Source organism: Hypanus sabinus, chromosome 10, assembly GCF_030144855.1.
Source record: "Hypanus sabinus isolate sHypSab1 chromosome 10, sHypSab1.hap1, whole genome shotgun sequence".
NCBI classification, from domain to species: domain Eukaryota; kingdom Metazoa; phylum Chordata; class Chondrichthyes; order Myliobatiformes; family Dasyatidae; genus Hypanus; species Hypanus sabinus.
In genome coordinates this window covers 128,582,814-128,609,921 of record NC_082715.1, presented here as the reverse complement: position 1 = coordinate 128,609,921, position 27,108 = coordinate 128,582,814, and the positions used below count along the sequence as shown (strand labels likewise).

The 27,108-nt window shown below is 40.2% G+C and overlaps 1 protein-coding gene across 3 annotated transcripts in view; it reads right to left on the bottom strand.

The window, feature by feature from the left end:
- Positions 1-27,108, bottom strand: part of rev3l (REV3 like, DNA directed polymerase zeta catalytic subunit) — a 171,669-nt gene that overhangs the window by 46,338 nt on the left and 98,223 nt on the right. For 2 of the 3 annotated variants that reach the window (XR_009514473.1, XM_059982930.1), the window contains exons 13-19: positions 16,877-21,410; positions 10,446-11,353; positions 8,948-9,030; positions 6,940-7,062; positions 5,760-5,952; positions 4,259-4,370; positions 353-468 (exon numbers count right to left, since the gene is read on the bottom strand). Coding sequence is in view for 2 of the 3 variants with exons in the window: in XM_059982930.1 (XP_059838913.1) it covers positions 353-468; positions 4,259-4,370; positions 5,760-5,952; positions 6,940-7,062; positions 8,948-9,030; positions 10,446-11,353; positions 16,877-21,410 (6,069 nt within the window). In the remaining variant the exon portion in view is untranslated. The remainder of the gene's footprint in view (positions 1-352; positions 469-4,258; positions 4,371-5,759; positions 5,953-6,939; positions 7,063-8,947; positions 9,031-10,445; positions 11,354-16,876; positions 21,411-27,108) is intronic. The other variant, XM_059982931.1, reaches the window with a different exon arrangement.

The window sequence follows — 27,108 nt, the reverse complement described above, 5'->3', positions numbered from 1 at the left end:
CAATTCAAATGCTCATTAAGGTATTAAATGGTGTTCAGAGTCTCTAGCTCTATTGCACCCTCGGGCAATGCTTTTTTGATTACAGCCACCCTTTAAGTGATAACAGTTTAGGTGATAAACAATCCTTGTTTGTTACAAGGATTATAATGACTAGATTAAAATGAGCAGAGATTGGGAAGGATTGCGTATATTATATAGAAAAGGCACAAAGCCATTGACCAAAAAACCCATTGTTATGCTATTAACGCCACATAAACAGAGTTCCCAGATGCTGGCATTCAGCATTGAATGGTAAAATGAAGAAGCTTTTTTAAAAGATATAACAGAGCACTTGCCAATTTGACTGCATTACCTGGAACTCTGGAGACCATCTGACAGAGATCAACCTCCAGGGCAGCAGCTCGCTGAAAAAGGTAGCTCCATGAATGCATCTGAACTTCATATCCCAGCAAAATATCAGGGTCAAACCTAATAAATGGGAGTTTAATGCCATTACTTTGCAAAAACATATTGTTTCAACTGAAAACAAAAACCAGATCAAGTTTTCAGAAAATTTATAATTTCAGTATGGATTTAAGACTTATGATAAAGGTGTTTTAACCTGAAACATTAATTCTGTTTCTCCTTCCTGACCTGCTAAGTGTTATTAGCACTTCCACATTTTCCTATGACATAGGAGGGCTCACAGCCCATCAGAATCAGGTTTAATAGCATCGGCATAGGTTGTGAAATGTGTTAACTTTGCAGCAGCAGTACAATGCATACATGATAATATCGAGAAAAAAAACAAACCAGTAAAAAAAAGTTAAATTAAATTAGTGCAAAAACAGAAATACAAGTAGTAGCAAGGTCATGTTCATGGGTTCAATGTTCATTTGGAGGGCAGAGCTTAGTCAAGATTGCGCTAAACGGTGACTCCCTTGCTTGCATCTCCAGAATCAGCTCTATTTCTATCTTTAATCTCTCTTTTTTTTTCCTTTCAGGGTTCTTTTGAAGACCCTGACCTGGAGTTGCATGCTGACTTCAGTTCTTTGTGGGAATGGGACCTGCTCTCGAGGTGTCATGACTAGCACTTATCTGACATGCCAAGAGTGCGGCCTAAGATTTCCGCTTGCCTTTGGAGGCCCAGGATCTCGGGGCTCTGGAGATGGGCAGAAGGTTGGTGTCCTGGACCGGTGCGTCGTGTGAGCTGGAAGATCTTTGGGCACAGAGCTCAGAAAAAGTGACACAATGGACTTTATAACATTGTAAACCAGTGAGCTGTTTGTTATGCCTCTTCACTTGCTGTGAAACGTAGGCATCACTTTCTCTCTTTGGGGGAGAGGGCGCCTGTGGTATGTAGAATACCAGGTGAACTTGTAGTCTTTGGAGTACTGCAAGTCTGGGTCTTTGCTGTTGCTTTTGCTGCTCGCTAGAGTGCTCAGTAGCGGGTGCCAATGTTGTTTTTTGCTGGTGGGGGGGGAGGGGGGATCATTGCTTGCTGCCACTTACTCATGGGAGGGGGGAGCTGGGGATGGGCTTTGGTGTTCTAACATTCAACTGTCATTCATTCTTTGGGCACTCCTTTGTTTTCGTGGATGTTTGCAAAGAAAAAGAATTTCAGGATGTATATTGTATACATTTCTCTGACATTAAATGTACCTTTGAAATCGGATGGCAGAGGGGAAGGTGTTCCTTAATCATTGTGTGCTTTCAGGCTTCTGTACAAATTTATACTAAGTAAGGATATATACTCTCTCACTAATTTTTCTTGTAATCTCTTCTTCACATTCTTATCACATCCTCTCAGATTCCATGATTTACTTACACACTCAAGTAATTTACAATGGCCAATGAATCCAGCAAACCACCCGTTTGTGGCATGTGGGAGGAAACTGGAATGCCTGGAGTCACAGCAGATGTGAAAGCTCTACAGGAGTTCAAGGAATGAACCTAGTCACTGAAACTGTGCTGCACTGCTCTGCAGGCCATAGCATTTTCTGATGGCTTTTTGCTTTTTCAGGTTTGTAGGGATGGTTTTGGAGACAGTGAGGGGAGTTATGGGGAAAGGTTAGGGTTTAAGGAGAGAGATGAATAGGGTGTTAGTAGTCAGGGGCAGTAAATGAAGAGCCAAGGGCAGGAGACAGTGGCTGGAGAGCAGGTGAGAGTGCTCTCTGGTCAAAGGCTAGTATTCCTCGGGGGTCAGGTCAGCAAGCACCAAGGACAAAGACCAGATATCCCTGTGGTCTAGGACCTTGGTTGGCTGGCCCCAAGGATGAGGGCTGGTGAATCCCCTGGGTTGGTGCATCCCAGGGTCAGAGGTCCACGCAAGAAGTCAAGATACAGAGTTCAAAGTCACATGATCAGTGTGTTCTGGGGTTGATACCAGAGGTCGAAGCCTGGAAGTTGAAGACAGAAACCAGTGAATTAGTAGTCGAGGTCAGCAGGTTGAATCCCCTGGAGCTGCCATGTCCGGATGTCAGCAACCTGATGTCTGTGAATCCGGGCCAGGGACTGAAGGTTGGAGGCCTGAAGCCTGGAGGCAGCTGGACTTGGGGTTGATGGGGTGTGTTTTCAGTACAAATGTGAGTGTGCGCGAATGAAAGAGGCTTGCTTTGCTGTTGTAGCTGCTTGTACTGTTCTGCTGAACATTGTGGGCATGCTATGTTGGCGATGGAATGTGTGATGACACTTGTTGGCTGACCCCAGGACATCCTTAGGTTGTGTTGGTTATTAATGGAAACAATGCATTGCACCGTATGGCTCAATACACACATGATAAATAAAGGAATCTGAATCTATAATTCCCTCACTTTTTTTGGCAGCCTCAGATTCCTTCTTACACCTTAGGTGATACTCATTGTCTGTTTTCATTTCAGCTTTCCTGATAAAGTCAGGACAACACAAAAGCCAAGTGAGAATGAGTGAATAGTAGACACGGAGGAGTTCCAGCAATGGCCTCTCTTCCCTGCCTTACATCAAGGGCCCATATAGCATAGGGATTTGTCCTTGAGCTGCTATTCTTCACCTACATGCTGACAGTCAGCAATTAATTTCTAAAGATCAGGCAAAGCTATCCAGCTCTCATTCATCTGTGTATCTCTATACCAGGGGTGGACAAACTTTTTGACTTGTGGACCACAAAGGGTTCTAAAATTTGACAGGGGGGCCGGACCAGGAGCAGATGGACGGAGTGTTTTGGTAATACACCTCATAAGAGAAAATAAAATATCATGGGATATGTAGAAAACATGTGCTTTAACTTCAATTGAAAATGAACAAATGCATTACAACAAAATATCTGTCTTTGAAGTCCCATGGTATTTAGCTATTTATTGAAATGACTTTTAAAACACTGAAAATTAAATGAATAAAATACAGCTTTTTTAAAGAGTAACAGTTATTATTTTAAAGCACTAAAAATTCTGTTATCCTTCAAGATATTATCATCATCGCTCTCCTCCTGACTGTCTTTATTTCAAAAACGATAGGAGATGCAGGTCTACTTGTCCTGCTCCTTCTTATTCAATTGTCCCCTGTGCCAAAACTCAACAACGACCAGCACAAAGACAGAACAATGACAGCGCGCCAGTATGCGGAGCGCGTTATTTGATCTGGAGCGCATTTTTTATTTTGAGACCGTACGTGCACCTGCGCACTACTCATGTCCATCACTTAACAGAAATGTAACATGTAAGGCTTATTGAAAAAAATATTTTCAAATGCATTTTTTTACAAAACACAACAAAGAAACATTTTTAATTTCAGTGGGAACAGTGTTGTTGGTCTCCCTTTTTAGCCAGCGCATCAAAGTCTGGATTTAGTTTTCTTGTGGCGATTCTCAGGATGGATCTGAGGTGTTGGTCAGTTAACTTGGATCTGTGGCTGGCTTTGTTGATATTCATGACGCTGAAAGCCTGTTCACACAAATAGGTCGAGCGGAACAAAGAGTAAAGCGCAAATGTGGAGTAATACGCTGCACCTCAACAAGGGTCAATGTATATAGAGTGCGTCATCTATTGGGAAAAAGCCAGAATTGCGGGGAAAAAACGTTAACAAGGTTTATTAATATAATTTCATCAAGTTCTGCGGGCCGGATTAAAAAGCTTAACGGGCCGCAGTTTGCACATGCCTGCTCTATACCGCTTCACTGCCTATATTAGCAACCTGTTTATACTATTCAGATCTGGATGAGACACAGGTGCCTTAGAAGGTTGAGGTAGGCGTGAGGGCTCAAGAAATTACTAGTGTTTCAATAATAACCAAGTGCAAATAGTACCTTCTGATGTTATGTACCAGCTCCTGAAACAACTCCTTCTCATCATTCACATAAGAGACTTGAAGACCTGTGACACCAGATCTAACAAGTAATGGGGCCTGGGTCCTGAGTTCTGAAACAATGAATGAATATTGTTTCAAATAACTTGGGTTAAGACTTGAAATTTTGTGCTAACAAGATGAAATAGAACATTGCCCATCAGTTCAAGTATTCTGGCATAAGCTGGGCATTGTTGAACTTGCTGAAATTAAACAAGTTATCAAATTCCTGTAATGTCACATTAGCATTCTCAATGCTTACAATAGATATAGAAAATTACATAAATGTCTCAACATACAAGAGATGTACAGCTATTCTTTTTTCAGTAACTGGACACCTTGGGCAAGGCCAGGATTTACTGCCCATGCATAATTGCCCTGAGGAGATAGTGATGATCTGTCAAATTGAATGCAATTCCAATCCAACTTGCAGAAAAACTTTATAAAATTTGAACAAGGTAACTGGCTATATAAACTTGCAAGTCACAACCAAATGATATCAAGGAAATCAATCCCAATCATGAAAAACTGATTAACAGAGATATAATCTTTTTAATTCAAGTTGAGATTCAGTGTTTGTCATCTGTTCTGTGTTTATTTACAGAACTACATTGATTAGAAAAGTACTTTCCATCAATGGAAAGTAACAAATTAGTAGAGTTCCAGCAGGAACAGAGGATAAGCTTCCTAGCCATAGCTGCTATCTCATGATCTGAGCTTGGAATTTTTCTCACTAGGGATCAACCAGAAATGATCTCCACTGTTATATCTGTAAAATGCTTAAAACAAGACAGGACCCCCAGATTTGGGGGATTAGAGGCTAGAAAAATAACACCATCCAAATTTTACATGCAAGGGAGATGTTTGAATTGTTGACCTGAGAGATTCTATTCTTTTTCCAACCTGCTACAGGTCATCAACCTGGATTGCCTAGATCTATTGAGTGAAACTCTGTGACCGTCAAAGGTCTATTCAGATAAGAAATGGAATGCTTAAAGGCATTACATGCAAGCTGTTGCTGTTATACTGTATAACACTTGAATATGTTTAGTTGGTCAAACAAATCCAGATATTGAAAAATGAAATACTTAGATCAGGGATTCCCAACTTTTTTCATTCCATGGACCCCCACCATTAACCAAAGGATCTGTGGACCACAGGTTGGGACCCCTGACTTAAGTGATATATTAACCCATTAAAGTAATCAATTCCATGGGATTTATTTTAATTATTTTCCTTTTCAATTTATTAAGTGCTTCATATAGTCAATAGATTATCAAAGCAGATCCAGGACAATAGTATACTATATTCCAAAATAAAAATAAACAAATTAGCTGATTTGCCCGCTCTTGAGAATACTATCTTAGCAGTTACACCACAAATAATCAGCACTAATACCAAAACTGTTCTTAAATAACTTTTATATTCTCCAGTTTATATCCTTATTATTCTATGCTTCATACCTCTATGAGTGCTGATATGATTTTTATCAATTACTATAGCGCCAACGATCTCAGTCTTATTTGTTTCTGGAAGCACTGCATCAGAAGAAATACAGTAGAATAAGGCACAGATGGGATCAAATTCCGGGTCAGGTTCTAAATCACGTCTTGTGCGAGCATGCAACTCCATGCTCATGAGTACAAGGTACTGCACCTGCAAACAGAAACAAGTTCGGATCTCACTTAAACAAACAAATCATAAAGTTCTCTACATTTAACATGGCTTTTCTATTTTCCCTTTAACATATTAACTTTGATGAATGAAAAATGCTTCATTAGCCATTGTTGTGACTTTAGTGATTTCTGTGTCTATACTCCCAGATTTCTCTGGTCTTCTAGACCATTCGGACACTTGATCAAAAGCACAAGTGAAACAGGTTAAAAATACAGTAAAACTATTAGATTGGCTTAGATAATTCTAAATATAGTTTAAAGCTGCCTCCATTAATGTGCGAGATAATGAAGCATTCCTAAGCTGTTACCTCATTTATCAATCCAAGCTTTGACCAAACAACCTGACAGCATGTTCTCCTCCATTTTCTTTCCACTTGCATTATTGGTGGGGGGGGGGGGGGGGGAGAGTTGTAGTAGTTGGTAGCAGAGATTGTGAGTTTAAGACTATTTCTAGAAAAGTGAACACTAACACACAAACAGCCAATTCAGTAAAGAACTACAGCTTTTTTTGATGCGGTGTAAGACCCTGGTTTCACCAGCCTACTCAGGCCAAAGATGAAAGGTGCAGCACTGCTGTCTCATAGCTTTCACCTCCAGTTCAGAGAACAGCAAGCTTGTCCCGGTGCCCTGGCCAGCATCTATTCTTTATTCAGCCTCACAAAGAAAGATCTAGCGCTGGTTGTAGCAGTTTGCTTCTGCAGCACAAGTTCAACACACTTCAAAAAGTAAATTATTGACCCCAAAGTTCTTGAGTACAGCACAAAATTGTTAAAGGCACTACTGTATAGAGATGCAAGCCAGCTCATTTTGCACAAAAACACCATGATGCCTACAGTACTTATGCAACATTTAATTTATCAGTCCCAGTTCACCACACTTAAAAACTAAATTACAAAAGAAACTTTAATTATAAGAAAGGCAAGGCTTGAAAGAACCAGGAACTTATGTCAAGTCCATGATACGATACCTCATGCAAAGCTTTTGCCTCCTGGAGATTTTGTTGGCTGACTTTGAAGCCATAAGAGTTGTTTAAAGTTGGTCCTTCTATCTGGGACGTACTTTTCCTATCAGACTGAGCAGCAAACTGATTCTGCAAGAGTGCATAAACAAAATCATGGAGTTTTCTATAAGTAAAATGGCAACATTAGAATATTATATTAATTGCAAATGAATTTCTCTATATGTAATATGCAATGGGAGAAGCAACAAGGAATCCTGAATTACCTCAAAGGGAAATGATCCTACAATCATAACACTATGCAACTTCATACCTCAGAACAATGCTATAAATAATATGGTTGTGTTTGTGGGAGTCTGCAGGAATAAGGTTCCAGTGGTTATGCACATGTAAATGAAAAAACACCGTAATTACTTAATAGGTCAGGCAGTGTTTATGGAAACATCACAGAAAGAGACTGTGCTTCAGGTGAATGTTGTAAAATCATTGACTTGAAACATCACTTGTTTATGTCCACAGATGGTGCCTGACTGCCGATCACTTCCGGCAGTTTGTTTTTACATCATTTACATGGATTTTCCCCTGTATATGCTGCTCTATTTGCATGTCCGTTATCCAAACTCAAAGTTGACAAGTGCCGTGGATTCTCATGAACACAGGGATCTTCAGTATGCCAGTAATTTGAACATCTTCCTAAGTCACACAATATCTGGAGTAACAAGAGCCATTACATATGAAGCTCACAGTAACATAGCTGTTTTATCAAAGTCTACCACAAATGTACTCTGAGCATAGATAATGTTCTGAAGTTGTTTGAAAGTTTGGAAAATTGATAATTCCATGAACTTAGCACAATAGACAGCAAGTTGATAGGTTACTTGGCTGCTAGCAAGTTACCCCTAGTGTATAGGTAAATGGTACAATCTGGGGGCAGTGTAAAAAAAATACGATTAGTATGTGTATATGAGTATTCAAAAGTTAATTTGGACTTAACAGACCTGAAGAGTGTTGCTATGTTTCAATCTCCAGAACTATGAAAATATAAAACAAAATGCAGAGGCTGGAATTCTGGCTCAGCAAGACAGGCAATATCTGCGGAAGGGGAAACATTTCATATTAAAACAAGTGTGTTTTAGGTGTGGAGAGAGAGGGGTGGGGAAGGGTGGAGGTGAGGGGTGCCATGAAGATAGACTGTTGAGAAAGGTAGAAAGAAAGTGAAGTGAGTGAAAAAGCTGTGAAGTGAGGACAGTTAGAGTGAAAATAAACGTGCAATTTAGAGCTGCAGAAGGGAAAACAGAGACCAGGTTAGATGGAAGATCCAAAGTGACCAGTTGATACAAACAGAAAGCAAGTTACCTGAATTCATAGAACTCAATATTGAGTCTGGAATCAGTTAGATCTCAATGACCTGGAAAGCAAGACCCAGGGGAAGTTTATCCTTGCTCTATCTATGAAAAGAGAGGGGTGTAAGTGGTGGTGCAGACACCAGATGAGGTCAAGGGCTCTGTCAACAATGGTAAAGAAGAAACCACAATTCAGAAAGGAGGAAAGCAGCTCAGAGGAACCTGTGTGGAATCAGAGCAGATACAATGGAGAACTGATGAACTGGGGGAATGAAATGGAGACTTCATTGGAGGCAGAGCAGGAAGAAGCATTGTCAAGTATACCGGTTAGCTATGCATCTATGTGCAACACAGATTATAGAACAGTTATCAGCATACATGTTGTTAGTGCTGTAACCATAACCAGAAATCTGAACACTTAATTTTGTGATAACAGCTGAAATTCTACTATTTTAGCAAACTGACATCAACAAAGGTGACTATGAAATAATTGTTGAAACCACTGGCAATGTCATTTACCTACCAGTTCTTGACTCAAACATTTAAGAAATTAAATGCCTGTGCTCCTACCTGAAATAGAAGAAGTGAGCAACAAGATGCAAGTGAAGTAACTGACCTGTTACTCCAATATCAGTGGCAGCAATTATTATTATTTTTTTTAAAAATGGAGTTACCTTAAGTTGAGTTGTTAGCAGCACTTTCCTCAAGGAGTCAGAATTACTGGACTTTCTTTGAATTATCTTCTGCTGTCTGGGCTCTGAATAAGTTAAAATAATTTATATATTAAACAAAGATGTTCATAAGCACATCCTGCTAAAGCACAAGTCACTCCTACAGAACAGAAAAAGAGCCTCCAGCTCACAAAGTCCATGCTGAGCATTAAGAACCTGTCTGTAATGATTCCTTTATATTGTCCCCATATTACTATCAACTCCCCCAGAATTCAGGCTTTAGGAGGAATTTACTACAGTCAATTACCAACCTGCTTGCGTTTGGGATGTGTGAGGGAACTACAGCACTGAGAGAAAATTTCTCAAAGGGAGAATGTGCAAAGTTCACACAGACAGTGATCAGGATCCAATATACATATTCAGAAAATGGTCTGAATATTTTCTGTTGATCAGTGTCGATAAAAGACAAATTAAATCTACTGTGATTCAATGTTGTAAAACAATAAAACATGAAAACTTCCAAGGGGGATGAATACTTTTCAATAGGCACTGTATATTCAAAACACTTAGATATTGTGGGAATTGAGGGAATATAGATTTAGTGCAGAATGTGGTGCTGAGAGAAGGTCCAGCCATTGAATGACAGAGCAGGCTTTTGGACTGGACAGCCTCGCCTTGCTTCAGATGGCCATATCCCCTGCATTACTTTGTTCTTTTCTATTTAAGCACAAAGGCATCATTCACTTTTGTCTGTAAATGTAATCATGAGATAGGGATGGGCACGAAGGACCAGGCAAATTGTGTTGCACTTGAGGTCCTGAGGTGATTAGCTATGGGACTCACTTTTTACAGGCACTGTATACACTCAGTCGCCACTTCATTTGGTAGAGGAGTGGAATCCATTGTGGTGTCTTCTTCTGCAGCCCATGCACCTCAAAGTTCGACATGTGTGTTCAGAAATGCTCTTCTGCACACCACTGCTGGAATGTGAGGTTGTTTGAGCCAATGTCACCTTCAACCAGTCTGGTCATTCTCCTCTGATCCATCTCATTAACAAGGCATTTTTGCCCATAGAACTGCCACTCACTCGATTTTTAAAATTTATTTTTCGCACTATTCTCTAAACTCTAGACTGCTGTGTGAAAATCCCAGATCAGCAGTTTCTGAGATACCCAAACCACCATCTAGCAGCAACAATCATTCTACAGTGAAAATCAATTGAATCACATTTCTTCCCCATTCTGATATTTGGTATGAACTGCTTGACCATGTTTGCTTGTTTTTATGCATTGAGTTGCAACCATGATTGGCTGATTAACATTGCACTCACAATCAGGTGTACCTAATAAAGTGGCTACTGAGTGTAATTCATTTATTTTTAATAAGTAACATACCAAAGCCTGTATAAAGATGCTAAGCTGGAATTCCAACATGAAATGCATTAATTATAATTACAGTTCCTCTTTAACATACAATTTCTATCACAAGTATGATTACTCACCCATGTGTATAGGAGTACAGTAAAGTACTTCCGGAATTCCATCCTTTTTATTTCGGTGTGTCAAGGGTGTGCTATGTAGAACAGAAAGAGAACTCTGAGCAGCTTCTCTTTTAGGCTGAAGGGGGGAGTTTTCCATTTGCTGTTCATCACTCTGTCCAGTACTTGGAGATATACTGCTCTGGGTCGGTGATGGAAAATCATTTGTAGTCTCCCTGTTGGTGTCTGGCGATGGATCAGCTATATCCTTGTCTTCATTTGGCTCCCACTGCCTTGGTTTGGGAGAAGCTGGTTGCTGCCATGGAGATACGAGTGGTGAATCAGGAGAACTGTATCCACTGTAGTAATCATCCTCATCTTCAAACAGCTCAGCCACTTTAGATAAATGGCTTGGAGACTTCTGCTTCTGCTCCGGTGTTTTCAGGAGCGGTGGTTCAGGAGAGGGGTCATTCTCACAAGTCTGCTCTGCTGCTTGTTCTTCAACTGTAATTGAAGAGAATGCTGTAGCCACCGTTTCAGAAGTGGAAGCTTGATCAGCTTGTGAAGGCTGCAAGCACTGATCCTGGTTGGCATTCTCCATTACAGCACCCTGACTTTTTGAACATTTCCTTGAATGGTCATACTCGCGTTTTGCCTGAAGCCACAACTGCACCCTTTGTAAACTAGGAGGGTTTTTACATGGTAGTATTATAATCTTACAGTCTTCAGAAGTTCCCGAGGCAATGCCTGCTATCTGAGCAGCAGACTGCCTACTTCCAGTAAAGGCAGGAGAGCCGGGTCTAGCATTCTGTGTCATTGCTGATAAAGCCATCTTCCAGAACTGCAGACCTTCCAGTGAAAAATCACCATCAAACTCCGGCAATTCATTGGGTAGCCTGGTTTCAACTGTCAAAATTCGGCCTCCAATCTCCCTATTTTTGATGGAAAGAATGATTTAGTTGCAGGACAAAAGTCGCTTAACTAATTTCAAAAGAGACAATAATTGCTAGGATCATTCTAAAACCTACAAGTAAAATACTGCTGAGACTGGAACACTGAAATTAAAGCAGAAAATACTGGAAATATTTAGCAAATTAGGTCACATCTTTGAGAGAAAAACAGCACAAATATGTCAGATTAATGTGGCATGCTCGAACAATCTTTTTGCACGTAGCTCTTCAAATTCTGTCACCTTTTTCCCAGGATGTGTTCATATCTGGTACTTCATTGGATGACTAATATAAACTTTCATTTTGTGGAATTTAAGCAGAGTTTTGGGCATCAATTTTGGTTTGAGGTAAACCAATGAAGTCATAACTGCAAACGTGTACAAATCATTTCACTTTCAACAATCATCATAGGTTTACACGCTGCAATCTTTGCATGTGGTGTGACTGCAACCAATATGGTTGTCCTACATTCTGTCTGGCCTATGAATTTAGGAGTGGGACAAACCATGTCTCTAAAAAGCCTCGAGAAACAAAACAGCAGATGATGGAAGTCTGAAATAAAAACAAGAAATGTTGGAAATATTCAGCTGGTCAGAGGTAGTATCTATGGAAAGAGAAACAGAATTAATGTTTCAGGTTGAAGCCCCTTCATCAGAAGGAAAGAAAACAAGGTAGTATCACGCTGTAAGGATGATGGGCAATTAGGTCAAGAGGAATACAGTAAAACAAATCTGTTAATTCAGATTATTGGATGCATTCCTATTAATACTCTAACACACTTTTAATTCACTGCATTTTAGATATTAAACAGTAGAATAGAAAACATCCCAGTTTCAAGGGACTATGGTGAGTGGAGGTGGTCCCAATGAGTGGAATGGGACTGCAGGGAATTGGGACCTGGTGAATGGAAAGGAAGCACAGGAAACATCACCTGGTGAGCCAAAGTGAAAAGCACTGTGATTTCCAAATAGTCATCTTACAATTTAACAAAGTTTTACTGCAAGGCGAGGTCAGGGCTGCTGTGAGAACAAACTGCAAATAGGTAATCTGGTCAATGGAATAATGGGGGTGGTTTGGGATAGAATTGACTGTTCATAAAAGTTATCAACCGAGGGCAGTTAAAGAGCAAGTACACAGATAAAGGAATGCTGGAGTTGTGAAATGCAGGGCTGCAGGGTGTGCCCAGCAGGTCAAGTCTGTGTGAATAGAGAGGGAATACCACCTGACCCATTCTGATACAGAGAAAGCTGCTTACTGAAACCGTAGAATTTGATACCAGGTGCAGAACTCAGCAACACATCCAGACACATCACAAGTTGTTACCCTTCAAGTTTATGCTGAGCCTTATTATAAAACTGCAAGGAATGGGATGAGGAATGAAAATGAGCAGGAGTGGATGGGGTGTCCCGGTTAGTGCCAGTGACCCAGGTTCTATTCCACCACTGTCTGTAAGGAGTTTGTATGCCTCCCCGGGACCATGTTGGTTTTGTCCGGGTGCACCAGTTTCCTCCAACATTACAAAGAAAAGGTTCATAGGTTAATTGGTCACATGAGTGTAACTGGGTGATGTGGGCTTATTAGGCTAGAGTAATTAAACCAAAAAAAAAATTAAACTGGAAGGCACCAAACAGCTTAGGGTTGGCCTCATGGCCTGAATACAGGTATTTAGCAAAGTGCACATGCAGGTCGAATTGGGTTTCTCCAATGTGGAGAAGACCACATTGTGAACATCAAATGCAGTACACCAAATTCTGCTAGTGGAATGCTGTTTAAACTAGGAAGGTTGTTTGGATCCCAGAATGGTGGGAAAAGAAGAGGTGAAAGGACCAGTATTGCATTTCCTGCAGCTGAAAAAGGAAGTCCCATTATGAAGAGAGTGGATGGCAGAGGTGGAGGAACAAATCTGGATTCTCAGAGATAATGGTTTCTATGAATAGCTGAAAGGAGAGAATGAGAGGTCAAAGGTGGTGGAAATTGTGAAGGATGGTCTGGAAGGCAAGGACCAAAGAAACCTCTTTCTCAGTGCACCCTGAGATCCACCCTGCATGCATGCTCTCGACCTTATTCTGTGACACTGCCTCACTCAACTCAAAGTTATCATGGTCTGCAGTTTACCTCGACTCTTTACTGAATTCACATTTGTAGCAGATGACCTTTATCCCTCCCTTCCGACATCAAAGATGCAAATTCAGACAGTTCTTAAAATTCCTCCAGATTCTCCTGATTCCACCTACTTCCTTGCCTTGCCACCTTTTCACAACCCCTTCTGAATTTCCCTTCTATTCTTTCTCGCCAGTCCAATTTCTAACATTTATAACTAGTGACACCTTCAAAACTCCTCTGCAACTTTTTCCAGTAGTCAAATCCTTGGTTCCAATCGACTTATCTTTACCATGGATGTAGATGTCTACACCACGAATAAGATAGTCCAACATCCCTCAGTTTCTTCCTTGAACAATACCACAACTAGTTCCTCTCCACTGACACTCATTCACCTAGCTGGATTCATTCTCACATTCAACAACCTCTTCACCTCCAAACACATTCTCTGCATTTGAGGGAACCTGCATTGTTTAAAGCTAAATCTATCTTTTTGTGGAATACAAGATTATTGAATACAACCTTTGGCCTAGCTCTCAAGGACTCTACACCTCGTGTTCTCAGTTTTATTCACTTATTTATTACTTGTTTCTTTTTGTATTTGTGACAACTTGTCAGTCTCTGTGTGTAGTTTTTCACTGATTCTATTGTACTTTTTTGTTCTACCATGAATGCCCAGAAGAAAATGGGCAATCATGGTACTATTGGGTGACTTTGTACATAGAACAGTTTTTCTTTCAGTCCTACTTGGGTCCATTCCATCAACTCTTTTCTCATTACAATACAAAACTCAGAAATGTCTTAACTTTTGCTGCCAATTTCCATCATGTTCTTAACATCAATGGTCCATCTGACATCTCTGTTTTGATCTGACTCTACCTCAGAAGACAGAATGGCGACAAATATGGCGACCAATCTACACTCCAACAGCTAGCTCAATTAGTCTGTCCCAAACTTGTTAGGATTTTATACGACACCTTCCCCTCCCTTTCAGCATTTCTAAAGGACTGTTACTGTTTGTATTTCCCTGCTCTATTCTTCCTTTACCACCCAACATATCCAGTCTTATAGCAGTTTCCCATGTAACCACAGGAGAAGCAACATCTGTCTGTTCACCTCTACTTTTCATCATCCTGACACCCAAATTATCTAGCTGGGTGAAGCAGCCTTTGTGGAGCACCAGCTTCAATCCACAGAAATTACCTGTTCCCTGCTACTCCAATTCTCCATCTGTATGTCACCTCCTGCACTTTTATAATGAGGCCCAACGTAAACTGGAGGGTACATTGCACTTTTCAGATCTGCAGCTTTATAATTCATATTAAAACACTTCCTTTTTGAGTCTGTCTCAGAATGGACAAGGTCACAGAAGGATAATGGGCTTTTTCTCCATTAGTAAAGCCTGGCCTACTGTGCAGATCACATTCCTACATCTTAGAAATCTTACACTATTTTGTACATGTTTTCACTCTCCATGTCTTTGTTTTTTTCCAATCTTTTTTATGAACAATGGACTGTTTGCAACTACTCCATTAGCCTGTTGATCAAATTATCTCATTTGTAGCTCATCCTCTGGCCAACCCTTGCCCCACCCTACCTACTCTCCTTGCCCCATCAAACCACACCCCCCCTCCAATACCACCATCCCCTCAGAATGATACAGAATTGTTTGTCCTCTATCCATGAAAAGTTAACTTGCTCTTTACATGGTCGCTACCCGACTTGTTGAATGTTTCCAGCAGTTTATTTATGCTTTAAAAAGCCACAGCTATATCATTACAAAAATTGCTGGAATGACCAAATCCAGGAGACGGTAATACATGTTTCTGAATTTAACCTAAAGTAATGAACAGATTTTATATGCATATTTATTCAGAAGGGGAGACTAAAACTGTTCCCAGTTCAAAACTCAAGATCTTTGAAAAGGGATAAATTGGTACCAGACAGTTTTAATTTGTACACTTAAAACTGATAATCAATACAGTCAAAACCTGTCGCAAACATAAGTCACCTGGCCATTAGCTTCTTTGCAGGGATTGTTCTTTCTGCTAGCAAATGGCCTTTACGATATCACTTAGTTAATACTCCGGATACTTAAGTCTAATTGAATCATTGCACTTTATAAAATTATTTCCAAAATGCTTTTGGAACTATATTCCCTAATCCAGCAATGCTACTGGGGGAGATGATACAATATTCCTAGAAAATTTTAGACTTGATATTCAATCCTACAGCTTGAGTTAATTGTGTCACAATTTTTCATAAAGCACAGTTGCTTCATCTGCATGTCACTAAATGAGAGTTTAAAAAAGTTGTATTTATTTTTTTCATATAAATTCTGAAAGAGCAAATTTTATTCCATGTCTCAAATTTTTGAGCAGTAATTTGCAAGATAATTTCTGTTATCCAACTGGACACAACGTAGGGGTTGCCTGTATCTTGAAAACATACAGACAACCTTCCTTCAGGCTGGAATATGGTAATCGCATCACAAGGGTTAGATTATCTGCAGCAGAAAACCAGCTTGAATTTCTTCAGAATGAAGATGCTCTGAGCAAGTGGACTAAACTCACTGCAAGAAATTCACAAACAAGAGAAAATTCTGCAGATGTTGGAAGTCCAGCAACACACATAAAATGCTGGAGGAACTCAGCAGGCCGGGCAGCATCAATGGAAAAAAGTACAGTCTCAGGCTGAGATCTTTCAGCAGAACTTCCTCTAGCATTTTGTGCGTGTTGCAAGAAATACACTATCCACCACTACTAAATTGAACACATTCTATAGCTGTGATACAAATATGTATAGACCTGCAAAAAACAGGTAAATCCACTCATTAGTGGCACGATCTATGAGATTAAAGCTAAGGTACACGTCTCACTGACTGGAGGAAAAATCTAGCAAAGAGGGAGGTGCACAAATTGAATATTAAAGTAGTAGCTTGGAACACTGATCTAATTCTTTTGGAGCAAATTTTGAGTTATCCTTTTCACTTCTTTTGGTAACATTCTGCAGACCAAAACAGTTCTTAAAATATTCTAGCAGTGTATAAATGAACAAAAACCTTCAATAAACAGATAACGAAAAGTATTAATGATATTAGGAGAACTCATGCCTGAGAAAATAGGAGATAATGTTTGTTCGGAAAACAACTCAATTAACACAAAAAGAACAGAACTCAGAACTGTTGACAAAAGGGAAAATTTGGGAAGGGCATGGTCTGAATTTTTTAAATAACAGAGGGAACAGGTTTTGGAATGTTGAACTTGTATATCAAGGACATTTTTGTTACATTAGCAAACTTGCATTAGAATAATCTGAACAAGATATTTCAAAGTATAACAACATTATTAGAGTGTAAACTAGTTTTAATTTTAAGTTAGATACAGGGGCAATTAGACCTCTTACCAGGGTTTTTCTGGAGCATCAGAAGGATCACTGCAGAATGGCTCCTGGTAGACAGTTTCTGCCAGGTTATGATCAAGCAGAGTTGCTACTATTTCCTCTCGACTTGGTGGTGACATTAAAGGCTTTAAAACATGGGCGCCTGTTGTACGGTTGACATAACTTTTGGTTTGTAATGGTGAGCTGACAGATGCTGAAGAGCCATGAGATGTCACTGGGGAATCATTGCTGTATTTGGAAACACAGAGCTCTGGATCTTCACAGCTCATCGGTACAATGTCATCACCAATAAATCCCATCGCTCCATTTGGACTTGAACCAGTAGAAAGGCCAGAAAGACAGACCTCAGATTTGTCACACTCTCTTCCACTTCCCTCATCCAACAGCATTATCTGGCTGGTGGATGACACTACAGGGCTACAGGAAGATTCATTTTCTACAGAGTCAGGACATTGAACAGGTGACTGGTCTTTGAGCTCCATCATTGATACACCAGACAAATGCGTACCTGATGACTCAGGAGAGGCTGATAGTGCATTCTGAACTGGCACATTAGAATTGTTATTCAATTCTTTCAACTTTTCTCCATTGTCTAAAGAGGACTTCTCAAAAAGGTCAGGGCTTATTGAGCCAGGCCGAGCCCACTCTGTACTGTCTGTGGACCGAGCTACCTGCTCGAGGTGTTGGGGTTTACTATTCTGAGATTTGTACATACAGGTCTCTATTATCGTCTGGGCAGGAACAGACTCCTGAATAACATCACTCAAAAACTTTTGAGGCAGATTTTGCTCAGCCGCCGGCATGAATTGGCATCCAGAATATATAGTACAGTATCTGGTTTGTCCAACCGTATTGATATCAAAATTGTACGACTGAGGAAGTTCAGGTGATAAGTTATCAAAACTATAACAGCTATCAAAGCCGGCATCTGAATGGAAAACAGGGCTGTCGTCGGAAAAAGGACATTTGGATTGAGAAGCCTGCGATTTCTTAATCAAATCCTTTTTTGTGGTTTTGGTTTTCTTCTGTATATGCTTGGCACTTCTAGAATTTTTTGTTTTTTTGGAGAAAGCATCTTTTGGGGATTTTGAATGAGCAAAAGCGGCACTACTAGAGAGGTTTGCATCAGCAGAACCTTTATGGAATTCGTTTTGTTCATTTGTGTGAGAAGTATTTCTTTGAAACTGTGGTTTTGGAAAAGGACTTCGAGCATCCAATTGCTGTGCTTTTTGTTGCCTTTTCTGCAGCATCTCTCTCAACACAGTGAGACTGGATTGACCATTACTCATTGAAGTCTGACTATCAGTTATTACTCTTTGGTCAGACTTTTGAGATTGGGGCATGAGATCAGTTTCCAAAAAAGTTTCCGACACCACCTTTTGCTTTATTCGAGGAGGGGTGAAATCAGATATATCCAAAATGTTGTTCGTTTCTTGCTCCCTTTCAAAAACCTTTTTTGACAATCTACTGTGGCTGCCTGGAGTAAAGTTAAGACAATGACCATCCTTTCCATTTCCTATCAGAGAAACTCTGGCAGGTAGGCTTGTAGCATCATTCCCTGGTGAAAATGTGGAATGTTGATTTCTCTCAGGCAAAGGTAGAGTAGGTTTTGACTGCTGATAGAGTTTCGATTGCTGGAACTGTTGAGATGAATGGTTTGCTTTGCCATCAGGAACAAGCTCTGATTGGGGTAATGTTGAATTTTGCTCAGGTTCATACAAGTGTGAGTTCTCTCCACTTTGCGTTTCTTTAAGATGAGAACCTTGTTGACTACCAGTTTGCACATGGCTAATAACCTGCGACATTTGTTGGGATAAATTGTTTCTCTGTAGTCTGCACATGTCTTCAGCAGATTGAACTGGCAAATGAGAATACTGCACGGGCTGTGAAGAACATGGACCTGCAGAAACTTCTGTTAAATGATCAATGCAATGCTCATTCTGAGAAAGGGCAAGTCCTGCCTGTGATGCAAGGTTCGCCTCCATTGATAACCTGAAATTTTCTTTCATTGGAGCTTTGTTATCCAACATGCAAATAGAATCAGTGTGTGTACATGACGGACTTGTTTGACTGAGGCTGAAATGCAACTGGGACTGAGAAGATGTTGCTAATTGAGATAGTGTCTCTGAGACTTGTTCAACTGGTGGATAAGTAAAGGCAGGTAGATCTGCATTTTCATCTGTTTCCAGCAAAGAGCAATAGTAACCCCCAGATTCCCCTTGAATTTCTTCAGAATAGGGCTGAGTTGAAGGAAGGTGCCCTGTCGAACAGAGGCTCAGAGGTACACTGGGTTGCTCATCATTCTTACAAGCAGTTTCAGATTCTGCAACAAGCACATTTTCAAAATCTCTACAAAACCCGTTTCTGACTCTCTCTTTAGAGGAAGTAGTCAGTTCACCATTGACAAGTTCACAGCTTCCTTTTTGCTCATGCACTTCTAAACTTTGAGAAGTTGCTGGTTTTTCACTGAAATTTGGAAATTTACTTTTCTGTTTCCGTGTCCATCTTTTTCTGGTTTTTTTCCGATGTTTACCTTTCTGTTCTTCTTTTTCATCATTTACAACAACCTGCCTAGATTTCTGTGATACTCTTGTCTTTTTAGCTGCTACACAGTTAGCATTGGACGGTGACTTTTTCCTAGGTTTTAAACTTTGCTTTTTGTCATTATTTCTATTACCTTGCACTAGCCTTTTCTCATCAGAATTCCTTAAAGCACATGGATCATAGTCTCTTACAAGTATGTCATCTTCTACCGAAGCGAAGGCTAGCATTCCATCCTCTTGCATTTCACTTGGTGACCAACATCGAGGTGGTGATGGTTTAGTAGGACTTGGCATTCTCTCTGACATGAAGCCAAGTTTAGACATTACATCTTTATATTCTGTTAAACAGTCATCGGCCTCAGCACTATAGCAAGGTGAAGGAGGAGAGAGGGGTGCAAATTCTATCTTCCTCGTTTTTATTTGACTTTGGCTCATGGGTCTCAGTTTTTCTTTTTTTTGTAATTTTTTGAATCTTCCAGCTCTTTTTTTTAAGCTCGCTTGGACTTTTGGTTTCTTTCCTCTCTTTGGTGTAGGTGTTGTAAAAGGTTTGCTAGCAACAGGGGGGTCAGTAATCTTAGGCCACCAGTCTTTTAACGGTGAAAGCTTCTCATATTTCTGAAGTTTATCATTATCGAGCACAACATGGTCTTTACTTGAATCCACTTTCCCTATCTTAACCAACATATTTTTTCTACCTTTAAATCGGTTAATAATAATATATTTTATTATCACAGGAGGCTCCTTCTTATTAAGCCTCCTCCTCTTACGTGACCGCTGGGATCGATCTGCTGCAGTATCATTGATTCTTGAACATTCCAGCTGAATTGGGCTTGCCTTCAGAATTTCTGCGCCTTGGATCAGTTCATTGTCTTCAGCATCATAGCTTACTTTCCGTTTAGTTCGGAGTGTATATTTACTGCATGCTAGTCGAAATGATTGACCCTCCAGGCCATTTTCTGAAGATCTTGTCATGTTAAAGTTTTGGGATGATATTGGTAGCCCATTACCTAAAGATGGAACAGAACTGTGATCCAGCGGCACCTTATTTTGCAATAACCCACTGCTACAAGAAAATTCAATGGATTGAGCACCTATCTTTGTAACTGCAGATTTTCTCGTCACCTGCGCACCATTCGATTTCTTTCTACTTAATTTATGCTTTAACTTATGGTCGTCTTGTTTCTCTGGGCACTTCAGACAATTGGGAAGCACCACACTAGGAAAAAATGTGTATTGTGCCTCATGTTGATCAATGACTGTTTTCTCCCTTTGGGTTGCTTGAAAGTCTTCATATCTGATTTTGAGGTTTTGTTCAATGTTACTTCCAGCATCCATTGAGGTGGTTTTGTGTTCTTCGAAAAGCTGAACCCCGTTTTTTACACCTATTAGGGGAATCAAAGGTTTATCATACACGCTGTTTTCTTTTTTATTGAATGCAAGAGGAACTTTATTAGCCATCCTTCCCACTAAGGAACCGAGATTTGAATTGCAGTGAAATTCAGCTTCACTTGTCGGGCCTCTCCGGTGTGTAAATTGCAAATTTTTTTCACAGTTAATACTTAGAAATCGTTTTACTCTCTGAAGCCTATCAGTTTGAGCTGTTAGCTGATTTTCATAGTCACTGCTTATATGTTTGCTTTCACAGACGGTATCTGGAGATCTAGCTACCACGCCAGGGTCCACAAATTTCACATTGTCTTCATTACATCCACTGTGTTTTAACTCATAACTGGCCTCATTAGAAAAGTTGGAAACAGAGTGCTCGGGTTTCTTTGCTTTGATAAAGGTATTTTGGTACGAGGGTAATTCCATAGAGTTCAAACCATCAAGTGTATGAAGTGTGGTACCTGCACGATTGCACTGTAGTCCAACGTGATCAGATGATGGCAGCTCTAATATTGCAGGCTCTTTGTGAAAAGTTGGTTTGGTCAGCACTTTGTCTCGAACTGCTAATGTTGAATGAGTTCTTGAACCATTTTCGCCTAAAGTATTATCTAAAATTCAATAAGATAGTTATCAAGATATAACACGAAAATGCTTCAAGTTCAATGCAGTACATTTTGCAACATTAATACCAAGTTTATTTTAAATTTCTGTTGGTCACCCACTTTCAAGCTACTCTTAACTGGGTTGGTTCAATGGTAACAGCATTCATATGTCAGCAGAGGCTAATCAGTCCCCAGTGATACTCAAGGTGGCCATACTTCTTTCCCTCCCTTAAATGAGCTAAAAGCCAGAAATTTAAAAGTTTAATGGTTCAGTGATTGACTTCAGCAAAATAGCCTATGTAAAGAACCATCTTTCAAAGAGTACAGCAGGTTAGTCGAAACTATACTCAGGGCCACACACAACATGCAAGATCCAAATGAGGCAGAAATTTGTGTTTAAATTTACAACTCAACACCTTAAAATTAAACAAAATTAAGAAACAGGACTAGAAGCTTATGATCCATTGAACTGGCATGGATGTGTAAGATATGGACTTCTACTTGACTGCATTTAGCATCAGTTAGGGACGTATGCAATAAGTCTCTTTCTTCCTATGCTGTGGAGTTAAAATACATGAATGAAAGCTTGTGAAAAAACAGCTTGTTGATTTTTCTCGGGTTTGAATCACACAATACAAATGAATATTGAGGGCCTTTGCCCTGATTTATGGCTGATCCACTTAAGTTTATATCTTCCCCCTTTCTCCTGCATGAATTTTCTTTTCTGGGTATGTTTCTATACCATTGTGCCTTTGGTCAGAGGAAAGCAAAGAAAAAAACCCAAATTGTATGAAGTTATAGGATGAAATTAGTAAACCAGAAAACAAAAGGTAACCCAGACACAGGACTCACAGATAGGACTTCTGTGCCACACTGATGATGGCATTGGTGTTGCTTCATGCACTCAGGCTGAGCTTGTCAAATTTCATCAGCTTTGCCTGCAACTTCCACCGTGCCCTTAAATTCAGTTGGCCCATTCAAGGGACCTCCCTCAGTCTATCTGTCTCCATCTCTGGGGACAAACTGTCTACCAATACATTTTATAAACCTACTGACTCTCACAATTATTATGACAATACCTCTTCCCACCCTTTGATCTGTAAAAATACCATTCCCTTTTGCCAGTTTCTTTGTCTCCACTGTATCCGTTCCCAGAAAGAGACTTCCCTAGCCAGAGCATCAAAAATATCCTCCTATACCATTGACGCTATGCTCATTCGCATCTCCATTTCCCGAACATCTGTCCTCACCTCATCTTCCTGCCACCTTAACAGGGATAGAATTGCTGTTGTCCTTACTCAACACTCCACGAGCCATTGCATCCAGCACCTAATTCTCCACAACTTCCATCACCTTTAAATGGATCCTACCACTAAACACGTTCCCCTGCCTCATGTGCCACTCTCCACAGCAGTCACTCTGTGGTTCTCTTCCGCATATGTCCCTCCCCACTAATAACCCTGCAGGTGGAAGTGCTATACATGCCCATTCACTTCCTCCCTCACCTCCATTCAGGGCCCCAAGCAGTCCTTCCAGGTTTGGCAATACGTCACCTATGAATCTGTGAGGGTCATCTACTGTATCCAGGGTTCCCAATGCAGCCTTCTCTACATTGGTAAGACCTGGATGTAGGCTGGGGGACTGCTTTGTCAAACACCTTTCCTCCTTTTGCAACAAGCAGGATTTCCCGGTGGCCAACCGTTTAAAATCTAATTCCCATTCTGACATGTCAGACGATGACCTTTCCTATTCCCACAATGAAGGAGCAACACCTCATACTCTGTCTAGGTAGCCTCTAACCTGATGGCATGAACAATTGATTCCTTTAACTTCCAGTAATTTTCTCTTCTCCCCATTTGTTTATTCTTCACTCTGGCTCCCATCTTTTCTCTTCCCTTCTCCTATCTGCCTCTCACATCCCCCTAGTGCCATTCCCACTTTACTTTCGCCCACAGTCCACTACTCTTCTCCTATCAACATTCTCCTTCTTCAGCCCTTTAACTTTCCCACCTATCACCTCCCAGTTTCTCACTTCATTCCCCCCACTCACCGGGCTTCATCTATCACCTTCTAAGCTTGTATTCCTTCCCCGCCCCACCCCACCTTCTTATTTTGGCTTCTTCCCCCTTCCTTTCCAGTCCCAATGAAGGACCTTGATCCAAAACATCAACTGTTTATTCCTTTTCTGACCTGCTGAGTCCCTTAATATATTATTAATGTATAGGATTAATTTTTAGATGAGCAGACTCAACTGATCTGTACTTCAACCTACAAGGACAGTTAACACAAACAAGGAGGGGGTTGATTTGCAAGGAGGACAGTACAGTATTGCAGCAGTCAGCACTGCTCCACAACCTTGAGTTTGACACTGACTTTAGGTATGGTCTGTGTGGATTAGCATTCTCTCCATCACAGCACAGGGTTCCATCAAGTACAGGTTTGTAATCAGTTACTGAAAATTACCCCTTAGTGTAGTCAAGTGTCAAGAAAGTATCAAAAGGCAATTGAGAGGCATGTAAAAGAAACTGTTGCATGGAACAGGTCAACATGGAGGTGGAAAGGGACTGCTCTCCTGAGAGTTAGCATGGATCCAATGGCCATCTCCCGTTTGATTATTATCAAGTGAGATTCACCATAATCTCTCCATAGTAAGTGTACAAAATGATGAGAGGCATTGATCGTGTGGATAGTCAGAGGCTTTCTCCCCAGGGCTGAAATAGCTAACATGAGAGGGCACAGTTTTAAGGTGCTTGGAAGTAGGTACAGAGGAGATGTCAGGGGCAAGTGTTTTTACACAGAGAGTGGTGAATGTGGAAACGATAGAGACTCTTGGATAGGTACACGGAGCTTAAAAAAAACAGAAGGCTATGGGCAACCGTAGCTAATTTCTAAAGTACGTACATGTTTGGAACAGCATTGTGGGCCAAAGGGCCTGTATTGTGCTGTAGATTTTCTATGGTTTCTATAATTTGGAATAAACAATCCAAAAAGGCAACAGCTTAATGTCACATACATTAGTCATGAACATCTATAAAACTTGATGATTGTTGTTTGACTACACGAGGCCTGAATTGTGAAAGTGCTCCAAGCTCTTTAGAGCGGTTGTTAAAAAAAAATCTAAATGCAAACTTAAAAGCTCTTGGTATTTCCCAGGAGATATAAAAATCAATGAAAGTTTCCTTTGTTTGTAATTCTGTCCTTTATAACACAATGAAGGCATTCAAGAATACAGAAAGCTTTGTCAGTTTAATTATCTTCGCTCAGTATAATGATACAAAGTAAGCAAATTCACAAGATAAACAGGCAAACCCATATGTAATATGTAACTTAAAGATCAGATATGTATCAGTCAACAATCTGGTTCAGCTAGATGTTGCATTCAAGGGAAATTCACTGAGTGTTTCAGGCTTCATTTCCAAGAAGGTAACTTATTAATCAGTGAACGAATAACAGAAGAAATGGGAGACTGGGGACAAAGAACTGGTTTTTCATTTAATTTGGTTAAAATAGGTATTTTAAGTACCATACAATTAGTGCATTCCACGGGCCTCAGACTTCTTGGGTGGATAAATAAAAGTGGGAGTGGTTTAGTTAAAACGTTTCTACAAATGAAGTTGTGTAAAGTTCTAAATTACATTAGCCTATTTTGTTAATCCAGCAAATATTTTTAAATATATAGTGATTGCTACACAGTTGACAGCACAAAAAATAATTGGATTAGATTTTCCTTAAATCCCATCAAAGCTACTGGTATTGATAGTCTTTGATTGACTTTGGAAATTTCTCCTCTTCTCAGGCAGTCCCTCAGAGTTAAGGATGACTTGCTTTCATTCCAATTCTGACCTGTGTTTGAAATTTTTTTTTAAAAAGTGTGGAATTTTTTATACACACTACCACATTAAGGGATGAGGTCATAGAACCAAAAACAAAACCAAAAATCAACAAACAGGCTCATTCAGTTCTTTGCATTCATGCCAACTTTAATGCCTATTTACACCAATTCCATTTGCCTGGTTTAGGCCCATATCCTTTTTCATTCTTCCTATCCAAGTATCTACTCAATTACCACAAAGGTTCTAATTATATCTTATATTTTTAACCTCCTCTAGCAGCTCATTCTAGATAATCAACACCTTGTGTGTGAAAAATTTACTCTTCAAAATCTCCTTCAAGTTACTTTCCTCTCACCTTACAGAAGTTAAAGAATCCACAGCATTGGGATAAAGCCACTTCCACCTACATGTCAGTGAGAATAAGCTCAACCTACCCAATCTTTCCTTATAATTACAGCCCTTGGTCCAATGACAGATGTTTGGAGACCAGGCTCTGCTGCTGCTGCTTAGCACACAGCCTCAGTAACTCAATTTCCTTTCAGGTCTCCACAATTTTCTAAATGCTCCAATAGAGACACTCAATAGATACTAGATCTCTAACACAAAGTAAAAATTGCTGGAAGCACTTGGCATGGGGAGTTGGGGGCGGGTGGGGGTAGAGAAAGAAAATTGACATTTCAAGTCACAGACACCTCAACAGGCAGGAAAAGTGTGAAAACAATGAGCAAGTATAGGCAATGTCTGACAAATTTCAGAGATTGTTAAGATAATAGTTCTTTAAAAGCTGGTAGTTAAGAGACAGAAAATAAACATACTGAAGTAGAAAAACACAGCTAATGTGGAAATTGTGAAAACAATTGTTAATTAAGTCCCAAGGTTTGCAATGTAGTAATGTGGATTTTTGAGCTTATATTGGATATCACAGAAAAAAAGTATGAGGCTGAAGAAAGAAGTTAGAAGGAATATAGGACACAGAACTAAAATTACAGACAACTGGAAACTTAGAATCACCTTTAGAAATTGTAGAGGAAATGGGAAGAATTTACAGCAGCTTTTAAATATTGTTGGCAACAACAGCCTCTGACAAAGTCCCAGAAGACTGCAGGGCTGCTAATATTCCATTGTTCAAGAACAGTAGCAAGGGGAGGCCAGAAAACTACAGGCCAGTGTCAAAGGGTTTCGGCCTGAAACGTCAACTGTACTCTCTTCCGAGATGCTGCCCGAGTTCCTCCGGCCTTTTGTGTGTGTTGCTCAAATTTCCAGCATCTGCAGGATTTTTCTTGCTTATGCGGGTTGGCGAGTCTGAGTTTCAGTTGTAGGGAAGGTACTGGAGGGAATTCTGAGGGACAAGATCTACTGCTTGTCACTTGCATAGTCAAATCCTGATCAGGAACAGTCAGCATGGCTTTGTGCACCTTTTGGAGTTTTTTCTTTGAGAAGGTAACTTAAAGCCAAGGCAAACAACATCCATATGGCCTCTGAACAGGTCCCACATGGAAATTTAGGTTGTATGGGATTCAGGGGGAGCTCATGTGAAAATTTGGTAAGGCAAGTTAAAGACAACATCTAGGTGAAGATGACTGAGGTGAAGTGTTGTCAAACCCAGACAAGTGAGAACTTTGAGACTGTTGGAACCAATCTTGCCCATTGCAGACAGATAAATGAGAATGCAATCAACCTAGAAGAACACAGCTTTCCTTTATACAGCAAGGCATGTTGGAGACAATCGAGATAAGAATAATGGAAGGATGTGCAATAAACCCAACAACTAACAGACAATTGTTTTACTAGGAATTCAGCCCCAGTAGCTGATCAGTCCTAAATCTTCTGCTGCTCATATTTGAGCCAGGGACAGAGTGCAAGTTCTCCAT